At 45.9% G+C, this 10725-nt stretch overlaps 1 protein-coding gene across 1 annotated transcript in view; it reads right to left on the reverse strand.

Annotated features, from left to right (window-relative positions):
* The window catches only part of GPR6 (G protein-coupled receptor 6), a 93112-nt gene that overhangs the window by 23381 nt on the left and 59006 nt on the right, over positions 1 to 10725 (reverse strand). Inside the window, exon 4 of the mRNA XM_011970655.1 lies at positions 1513 to 1628. Within this exon, the coding sequence (XP_011826045.1) occupies positions 1513 to 1628 (116 nt within the window). The remainder of the gene's footprint in view (positions 1 to 1512; positions 1629 to 10725) is intronic.

A 10725-nucleotide genomic window follows, 5' to 3' on the forward strand; every position in this document is an offset into this window, starting at 1 on the left:
CTTCACCTCTGGTTCTGTTACCAAACCGAACTTGGGTCCGCTTGCCTAATGCACAGAAAAAGCCAAATACTGACACCAGGATTTGCAGTGAGAGAAAGTGAGACATTTATTGCAGTGAGCAGAGCCAAGGAGAATGAGCAGCTATCGCTTAAGACCCGAACTCCCTGATGGCTTCCAAGCAGGGGTTTTTAAAGGTGGCAGGGTGCAGTGTGTGTGTGGGCGTCTCCAAAGTGAGAGAATTTCTGGAACTTTTCAAATCTATTTCTTGGCTTCAGTCTGTCTGAGATCACTGTGAAGACAGTTGGCATTTTCCATCAGGTGGGAGTCCTGGTTTCTTAAAAACAACTCAAGGACATATGTCAAGACGTTATCTTTAGTTTCTGTAGGGAAACAAACATCTTGTGACTCTGACTTATTTGGGTGGCTATTGTAAAAGTTATTATGATCTTCTCACTTCGTGGGTTATGTATTCAGTTCTCTGATTGCTGGCCACAGGGCTAGCTGGGTGCCTGGAATTCCCCTTGAAGGACTCCAAATTTTTCCATGCTGGGCAGGGGACAGCGGTTGGGGGAGCCTGGCAGGCCCCTAAGATGGTTCCCTGCCTGTCTCAATTCCGGAGACTGAGGAGAGTGAAAATCACCTGGTGACCACTGAACGGGCCTGGGAGATAAAAACTTATCTGAGCAATTCAGAAAGGAGCAAAGACCACCCGGTGACCACCAAACAGGCCATCTGGAGGCAAAACTCCTTATCTGGGGAATTTAGAAGTAATCAAACTTCTCTAGTGTCTAAAGTTGGCACCTTTAAGCTGGGGTGCTGTGGCTCACGCCTGTAATCCCAGCATTTTGGCAGGCCGAGGTGGGCGGATCACTTGAGGTCAGGGGTTCGAGACCAGCCTGGCCAGCATGGTGAAACCCCATATTTGCTAAAAATACAAAAATTAGCTGGGCGTGGTGGCACGCTCCTGTAGTCCCAGCTACATTGGAGGCTGCAGCAGAAGAATCGCTTGAACCTGGGAGGCAGAGGTTGCAGTGAGCCGAGAACTCGCCACTGCACTCCAGCCTGGGCAACACAGTGAAACTCCATCTCAAAAAATATAAAATAAAATAAAATAAAATAAAGTTGGCATCTTTAAACTTTTAGAGGTTCCAATCCTCTTTCAAATTTTATAAGCAGCTAAAATTTCTATACATCTCCAGAATGCCGTGCTGAAACTCATTTTACAACCCTAAGCTCCCACCTTAAAAGGTTCATAAATGCTGGGAAGGAAAATCCACCAGGGTGCGCTCAGTCCTCTCGCTGAGGTGCCCCACTGCACCCTTTTGCAGAGTTCTTCCTTTCTAATAAACGTGCCTTTTTCAAACCTGTACTGTTGTCGGTAAATTCTTTTTACCAGCCCTCCAGTGGAGCACTTCCCGGTGCCGGGGCTCTGACACCAAGCGCGCAGAGACAGAGGCCGGCGGCCCTCTCTCTGCTGCCCCTTCTCCCTGCTGGTCTCACCAATGCTCTCACCTGGGTTTCTCCTTTTCCATTTCCTCCTTTACCAAGGGCGCAGCTACTCTTCGGAGAGGCGGTTGGGTCCATAGGGTCAGCTGCCTCTTGGAGAGCTGTGTGAGGCGATGAGGGAGCTGAGGGGAAGGAAAGAGAGGGTCCAGTGTGCCTCACCTTGGTCCCACACACCGAGGGAAAGGGTTTCAAACAGGACTGGTGCATTGCTAACACACCGTCCATTTTGAGAAGACTTCTTGTATGGGCGGCAGTGTGCTTCCCCAAAACTCGTATGTTGGAGCCCTAACCCGTAACACCTCAGAATGTGACTGTATTTAGAGACTGGATTTCTAAAGAGGCGATTAAGTTTAAAGAGACCATTAGGGTGAGCCCTACTCCAATCTGCCTGCTGTTCTTATAAGAAGAGGAAATTGAACCTGCAAGGAGCTATCAGGGCCTCGTGCACAGAGGGATGACTGCGTGCAGAGGCCACAAGAGGGCGCCCTCTGCAAGCCAAGGAGAAACCTCAGACGACACCAACCCTGAAGAGGAAATTGATCTTGGACTTCTGGCCTCCGGAAGAGTACATTTTTGTTTAAGCCACCCAGTCTTGTGTGTGTGTGTGTGTGTGTCCCTAACAAAGGAAAAAAATTTTGTTCTCATATCCTCAAAAAACTTAGTTCATCTGAAGAATTGAAAGTCTGAGGAATTGCCACTTACAAATACTTTGGTGGGTTTGTTTTTGTTTTTGTTTTTGTTTTTGTTTTTGTTTGAGACAGGGTCTCACTCTGTCGCTTCAGGCTGGAGTGCAGTGGCACAATCACAGCTCACTGCAGCCTCAACCTCCTGGGCTCAAGTGATCCTCCCACCTCAGCCTCCCAAATAGCTGGGACTACAGGCATATGCCACCATGCCTGGCTAATTTTTTAAATGTTTTGTAGAGACAGGGTTTCACCATGTTGCGCAGGCTGGTCTCAAACTCCTGGGCTCAAGCGATCCACCCACCTCAGCCTCCCAAAGTGCTGGGATTACAGGTGTGAGCCATTGTGCCCAGCCAACAAATACTCTTTTGAGGGAGGCAGTCAAGCTAGGCAGTTTCTACAAGTTTTGTGTTTTTATTTTTTTAAACAGAAATCAATCATTTCTCATCTTAGCTTCAAGTAATTACACGAGAGCTGTTCAAACTTGAGCATGCATCAGAATCCCCAGAGGGCTTGATAAAACTGAGATTGCTGAGCTCCACTCCCCGAGTTTCTGATTCAGTAAGTCTGGTGTAAGGCCTAAGAATGTGCATTTCTACAGCATTCTCAGGTGATACTGATGCTGCAGGTTTGGGGACCATATTTTGAGAGCCAATACATTCTATTTTAATTCCACCATTAATGGTTAATTTTTATGTTATTTTTTAGAGACAGGGCCTTGCTCTGTTCCCCAGGCTGGAGTGCAGTGGTGCAGTCATCGTAACCTTGAATTCCTGGGCTCAAATGGACCTCATGCCTTGGCCTCCTGAGTAGCTGGGACTGTAGACCCAGGCCACCACCACATCTGGCTAATTTTTTTTTTTTTTTTGTAGACACAGAGTCTCGCTGTGTTGCCCAGGCTGACCTCAAACTTGTAGGCTCAAGTGATCCTTCCACCTTGGCCTCCCGAAGTGTTGGAATAACAGGTGTGAGCCTGCACCCCAGCCTAATTCCACCATTTATTTGTAAGTGGTTTTTGCTATGTTTAAAACTTCTTGGAGGACACTTAGAAGCCTTCTTCCCCTGTGTCCTCGAATGAGGAGTGGGCACTGTGAGTCAGGGTGCTCGGCTAGGGGGTTTGGTGCTCGCATTTGGGGCTATTTCCTGGCCCTTCTGACCCTGCCCACCCAGGAGGGGAAGAGAGTTGTCTGTGGTCATCAAGGATACTACAGCAGGATGTGAGGGCCCGGGCGACAGGGTAAAGAGCTGCCAGCACGCGTGGCTATTCTGAGGCCTAGAATTTATGTAACTGGAACACAAAGTCTCAATCCCCAGGGCCAGAGAGGGATTTGGGTCAATGGGAAGTTGAAAACAGCACGAAAATGAGCCCGAGTAGCTCCGTGCACGTGAAGCAAAACTCAGCCTCTGCATGGGCAGTGTGAAATAGGAAATAATTAAATGTTGTTTGGGGCTCATGTAGTCTGCAGGTTTGGGACATTTACCCACGAGCCAGCTGGGAACATTTCATAGACCTTCTGACTAATCGAAAAAGCAGCTTATTCCAAAATCAAAAATCAAAGCCATTTTCATTTGGTTGCATGTAAAATGCCCAGTCATATCGGAGTCATCTATTAGAACCCAGGGGTACACACGAGTGCTATAGTTGACTCTTTTGTTGGTAAAGAATAGTACCCCCTCCTTCCCTCCTCCCCAGATAAAGCCACTTCTGGTTTGTTTCCTTTCAGACCCTTTTCCATGCATTTGGCATGACTGGTACCTTTGGAACATTTTTACCAAGCTGTGAATTTCTTGAGGGTATCATCCGTTTCTTCATTTTAGTAGGCCCAGTGCCTAGCACATAGTAGGTGCTCAGTAGGTACGTCTCTAATGTACCGAGTAAAGGAAGAAATAAATGAACTAGTTAATTTTCAGCGAGGAGAGCGAGAGTAAGGCAAACAGCTCTAGCTACTAAGAGCCTGGGAACAACAGATGCTTGCTCACACTGTAGTTCATGTTGATGCTAATTTCCTTTAAAAAACCCTAACATTTGTATAGTGCATTGCAGTTCATAAAGCATGTTTTCATCATCCCCCTATCCAGGTCTCACCAACTTCTTTGTTGCCAACTTTTACCGGACCTATGGGTCTGAAAGAGAAGCACAGTCCATAGTGCTTCTCTCGTTTTAAGTGTGGCTCTCTCAGAAGCAGGTGTGACAGCTGCCACCCCGCTAAGAGAAAGACGTTTCAGTGTCTGCCTCCTAGGGACAGAGCCTCCTGGTGACTCTGAGGATGGCGCAGGACTCTCCCAGCTAACACCACACAGAGGCTCCCCCTCTTCATGCCACCCCTTTGCCAACTGCAGCCTGTGTGGACCCAGACACTTCTGACCCAGGCTCCAGTGCCCGCACGTCTGATGGCCTGCGTTTCAAACTCTAGGCACTCCTGGACATTCCCTCTCCACAGTGTGTGATGTTATTTTTCAGACCCATTTACTGTTGTCCAGTGGCCTGGCAAGACGTTTAGGTGAAGATGCTGACTCCCTCACCTGCTCTCCTTTGTTATTGTAAAAAACATGTCAGGGTGGAATGCACGTCCCTTTTGCTTCACCTTCCAGGTTTGCTACCCCTTTAATGCAGAAAGACTGTCTTTTGTGTGTGTACTCCACAGAAAAGGATCAGTGTTTACCCCTTGTGCTGATTTTGCATCAGGGATAGCATTCAGTGAAGGTGGCTGGGACTGCCTTGCATTTCAAAACCATTTTAAAAGCAGAAGCTAACTCTGCAGCCTATGCTGCCCCAGTGGCTTTCCTACATTTCCATCACAGTGAGCCGACGACAGCCCATGGTACTGCCATGGTCTCCATAAGGAAGGGAGAAGACCAGCACAGGGCGAAAGGCTGCAGGGTCCTTGGTGTCTGCGCTCCAAGTCCCTCTAGCCACCTTCCATATGGCTCCCCAAAGACAAAGTTTCACCGTGTTGCCCAGGCTGGTCTCAAACTCCTGGGCTCAAGCAATTCACCCACCTCAGCCTCCCAAAGTGCTGGGATTACAGGTGTGAGCCACTGTGCCTGGCCAACAAATACTCTTTTGAGGGAGGCAGTCAAGCTAGGCCGTTTCTACAAGTTTTTTTTTTTTTAAACAGAAATCAATCATTTCTCATCTTAACTTCAAGTGATTACACGAGAGCTGTTCAAACTTGAGCATGCATCAGAATCATCAGAGGGCTTGATAAAACTGAGATTGCTGAGCTCCACTCCCTGAGTTTCTGATTCAGTAAGTCTGGTGTAAGGCCTAAGAATGTGCATTTCTACAGCATTCTCAGGTGATACTGATGCTGCAGGTTTGGGGACCATATTTTGAGAACCAATACATTCTATTTTAATTCCACCATTAATGATTAATTTTTATGTTATTTTTTAGAGACAGGGCCTCGCTGCGCTGCCCAGGCTGGAGTGCAGTGGTGCAATCATTGTAACCTTGAACTCCTGGGCTCAAATGGACCTCATGCCTCAGCCTCCTGAGTAGCTGGGACTGTAGACACAGGCCACCACCACGCCTGGCTAATTTTTTTTTCTTTTGTAAACACAGGGTCTCACTGTGTTGCCCACGCTGACCTCCAACTTCTAGGCTCAAGTGATCCTTCCACCTTGGCCTCCCAAAGTGTTGGAATAACAGGTGTGAGCCTGCACCCCAGCCTAATTCCACCATTAATTTGTAAGTAGTTTCTGCTATGTTTAAAACTTAGCAGAAGCTGCACCTTTCCCTCAGCAATCAGGGAACAGGAAGTAACCAAGTTCTCAAGACACCTTCTTATTTAACTACTTAACCAGCGCTAGCTGCATGCAATTGAACACTGAGGAAGACAACTTTCAGGTGCCAGGAGTTAGGAGCCAAGGCCCTGGGCAGGTGCCGTTTCTTCCATGCAGCCTTCCCTGATTCCCTGTTTGGTGGTGGTTTTCCTTTCTCTCTGCCTCCAGAATGTATTGTCTGCTTCTCCATTAGAGCATTCGCTGTGTGTCACCCTGAGTTGTGGGTATGAGTTGTAAGTCTTGCATGTTCTTGTAAACCTCTTAACAGTGAGGACTGTGTCACCCAGGAAAGTGGTTTGCAACACGGTAGGTGCCTGAGGTTTGCTGGATTGAAATGAATTTTAAGTTTTAAATGTTAAGTTCTTATCTTACTATTTCAAACTGTCATCACAGCCAATTCCAGGTGATGCTCTTTCCCGGGTTCCAAACAACACAGGGGCTTACTGGGGTGAAGGAGAGCTCCCCAGCACCTGGGCCTGAGAGCAGCTTGTGGCCTGTGTGGAGTGGGGTGGGGTGGGGCAGGGGTGAGGGGTGCGGGTGGCTGACCTGGCCTCACCTTAGGGCTCTCCACTCTGCAGATGCTCACCCCAGCGGGGGAGTCCAGTGCCATCTTTCTCTGGGATCTGGACCCGCTCGGGGGCTGACTTTCTCTTTCCCTGCCCTTATTTAGAGCAAAGCTCCGTCCTTGCCCTTTCCAGCTTCTGCCACGTGCTGCATGAGGCTTCAGACAGCACAGGTCTGTTTTTAGATTTTGCCTCACGTGTGTGCAGCTAACTTAATGAGCTCTCTATAGGGGTAGCTTTCTTGAGAGACCGTTGCTAAGGGCCAGTCACACGTTTCTCACCGTGTTGTGATGGAAACGTGATTAGATGCTGATCTGTTCTCAGCAGACCCTGCTGGAGTGTCTGGTTGGAGTGGCCTCTTCTACAGGGGCCTGAGGGATTTCACAGGCCCACAGACCCAGCCTTGTGATTTCAGCAAATGGACAAGGGGTGGTAAAATGCAACGGGTGGAGGGTTTTGGAAGACCTCAGATCTCTATGATTGATGGCACCGATCCACTTCAACAGCTTTGTCTGAGCACTGTCTGTGGTGGGTACCAAAGACGCTGGAGCTCTGGCCTCTGCCCTTTAGGAGCGTATAAGCAGTTGGGGCAGTGACGGTAGACAGCGGTAATCAGCAATCTAAGGCTTCCTGGGCCTAAGGGCAGCCGGTTGGGGGTCCTGGTGGAGGGAGAAGCTGGGGGGTAGTTCAGTGGGCTGGAGTGGTTAGAAAAGTTAGCACTTTAACCGGGTCCTGAAGCACCAGCCTGGAGGATTGGGAGTGGTGGGGAGGAAAGGTGAGGGGCCTGCAGCAGGGCTGGAGGCAGAAGTGAACTCATTTGGCAAAATAACAGTGATGACCACCATTCCTTGACCACCCTTTTTGGGCCAGGCTCCCTTCTAGGTGTTTCCTCTTTCCGTCCTCACAACCACCCTGAAAAGTTGGTGCTATGATCCCAAGTTACAGAAGAGAACTGGAGCCTGGAGAGGCTCCGTACGCCGTTGGTTGTCACACAACTGGGAGGCAGCCGTCCAAAGTTAATCCCAGGCTGTTCTCACTCCCCAACCTGTGCCGGGATGGAGGGGAGTGGAGGGTGAGCTGCCTGGAAGAGGGAGAGGTCTGGGCTGGGGTGGAGAAAGAGACTTGGCTTTAGGAGAGAGGGGGTCCAGGCTGCAGAGCCAGGGAGTTGCCCTGAGGGGCTTGTCTGGCCACTTCAAAGCTGTGTGAACTTGTGTGAATTTCCCAGCCTCCCCTAGCCTCACTTTCCTCACAGGTGAAAAGGATCACGATACGTATCCACAAGGTAGTCAGTCACAAGGATGAAATGAAATATGCTGTGTGTGTGTGTTTGGCACTGTATGACCTATGACAACGGCTAGTATTGTTTTATAAATATTATTTATTCTGGTGCATCTTGGGAATAAGGCAGCTTCCGGGAAATCATACCTGGGGCAAAGGCCAGAGCCAGGCCCACCACGTGGGGGGACCGGTCGCCCAGCCCTTCAGTCCCGCCTGCCTCTGGTCAGGGCTGGGGAGAAAGGAGGATTGTAGATATGAGGAATTAGGCCAGGTAGAACAGCAGCTACCCAAAACCTAAGCGTAAGTTGTGAGGAGGTTATTGTCCTCTAATGACAACAATTACAGGGCCTGCTGGAAGTTTCTCACCCAGCCACCCCCTCCCCATCTCAGGGTCTCTGCCCCAGCCACTGATTCTGTCCAGCCTGCTCCTTCCACAGTCTCTGCCAGGTTGGCTTCTTTTTGCCACTGATCAATTTTGACTGTCATTTTCCCAGAGAAGCCCTTCCTGACCATTCCATCTAAAGCTGCCCCCAATTATAGAGCCCTCCACCCAGCTACAACAGAATACTCGTTTTTTCCCAATGTACATGGATCATTCACTACAGGAGGCTGTATGCTGTTCATAAATCATGTCTCAATAAATTAAAAGGATTGAAATGATGCAGAGTATATTCTTCGACCACAACAAAATTAAAAATCATTAACCAAGACAAATCTGGGAAATCTCCAAGATTTGGGAATTAAAGAATACCTTCCTAAACAAGCCATGGGTCAAACAAGTCATAAGGGAAATTAGAAAATATTTTCAACTGAATTATAATGAAAATACAACATAACAAAATTTGTGGGGTGCAGCTAAAGCAATGCTTTAGGAGGAAAGTGTTAGCTTTAAATGCCTGCATTTAGAAAGAAGAAAGGTCTAAAGTGGACAATCTACATCCACCTTAAGCAAAACATACAAATAAATATAAGGAAAAGTGAAGAATGGGACAGATAGAGTGAAAATTGATGAAATATAAAATGGATAGCAATAGATAAAATTAATAATACCAAAGCCTGGTTCTTTGAAGGCTCAATAAAATGGATTAACCTGTAGCTCAGCAAATCAAGCAAAAGTTAAAACACAAATTGACAACACGAGGAATGAAAGAGGAAACATCACAAACATTCTACAGACATCAAAAGGACAATAAAGGGTTATTATGAATACTTTGAGGCACTAAGTTTGACAATTTAGAAAATATGACAACCCTTCATTATAATAAAAAGTCTGGCACCATTTTTAGATGTTTGACTGCTGAAAGCTTTTAGGTCTCACCCCTTGCTCTTTCCTTTGTGCCCCACACCTGGACAAGTTGATAGAAAGCCGAAGTGCTGTCTCTGTCATTGGTGGAAGGTTCAAACCATGCAAGACCCTTTCCCCACGTTGCACAGGAACCCTCACCCTGAACTACCCCATCACTACCATAAAAATCCCAAGCCAGTCTCATTTTTCTACCGTCATATAGCCAAACCAGATTGTGTACTCAGTAAACTAGGTTCCAGCCATCAGGCTATACATTTCCAAAAAAAATGCAGACAAGTTGATGGAGGGTGTTTCTAGGGGAGTTTTAAACTTTAAATAGCACATTATAAATCACCAGCCAAAATATCTCATTCCTATTGTGGCCAAGGGTCAGTTTCATGGCTCCATATGTCTTCAGAAATAAGCACGGAGCTGCATAGGCTAGCTTCAAGTTAAAGAACATCTACAAAAATCCTACATGTCGCAACGTATTTAATGGTGAAAGATAACACTTTAATGTCAAGAAGAAGGCAACTCACAACTCCAGTGCAATATTATACTGGATTCTACCTGGTGCAATAAGGTAAGAAAAAGAAAAGCCATACAAATTGAAGAGTTGGGAAGTAAAACTGTCCTTATTTGTAGATGTCATGATTGTATATGTAAGATATCCTAAAGAATCTACAAAAACTGCTAGAAATAAAAATCGAGTTCAGTAGGGTTGCTCAATACAGGGTCAATGTGTAAAAATTAAGTGTATTTTTATATTCTAGCAGCAAACAATTGTATTAGGTTGGTGCAAAAGTTATTGTGATTTTTGCCATTAAAAGCAATGGCAAAAACCGCAATAACTTTTGCACCAGTAATGGTATGAAAATTTAAAAATAACACCATTTATTTATAACAGTATCCAAAGAGACTAAATAATCAGGTATACATTTAACAAAGCTTATAAACCTTCTATATAGAAAAGAACAAACAATGTTGAGAGAAATTAAAGGACATTTACACAAATGGATTAGAAATGTCACTATTGTTAAGACGTCAATTCTCCCAAAACTGATCAGCAGAGTCAACAAAATTCAAATCAAAATTCTAACAGGTGCTTAAAGAAATAGAAATTCACAAGTTGATTCTAAAATTCACATGAAAATGCAAAATTACCTTGAATAGCTGAAATTACTTTGAAAAAGAACGAATTGGGAGATGTTATACTACCTGTCTAACAAGACAGTAATCAAGACAGGTTAGTATTGGCATAATGATAGTCATAACCATCAGGAAAACAGAATAACCAGAAAGAGATCCACACGTGTGCGTTCATTTGATTTTCAATAAAAACTAAAGTAATTAGATGGGGAAAGGACAGTCTTTTCAGCAGATGATGTTGATATCCATTTGGAAAGAAATGAACCTAGAATCTTATGTCGTACCATATGCAAAAATTCAAAATGGATCACAGACCTAAACATAAAAGCTAACATTGTGAAACTTCTAAGGAAAACATAGAAGAAGAAAATCTTTGTGACCTTGGGGTAGACAAAGAATTCTTAGGACACAAAAAGCATACACCATTAACAAAAAATTGAAGTATTGGGCTTATGAAAAACTAAAGGCTTCTACT

The sequence above is a fragment of the Mandrillus leucophaeus genome, unplaced genomic scaffold (genome assembly GCF_000951045.1).
Source record: "Mandrillus leucophaeus isolate KB7577 unplaced genomic scaffold, Mleu.le_1.0 Scaffold96, whole genome shotgun sequence".
In the NCBI taxonomy this organism is placed as follows: domain Eukaryota; kingdom Metazoa; phylum Chordata; class Mammalia; order Primates; family Cercopithecidae; genus Mandrillus; species Mandrillus leucophaeus.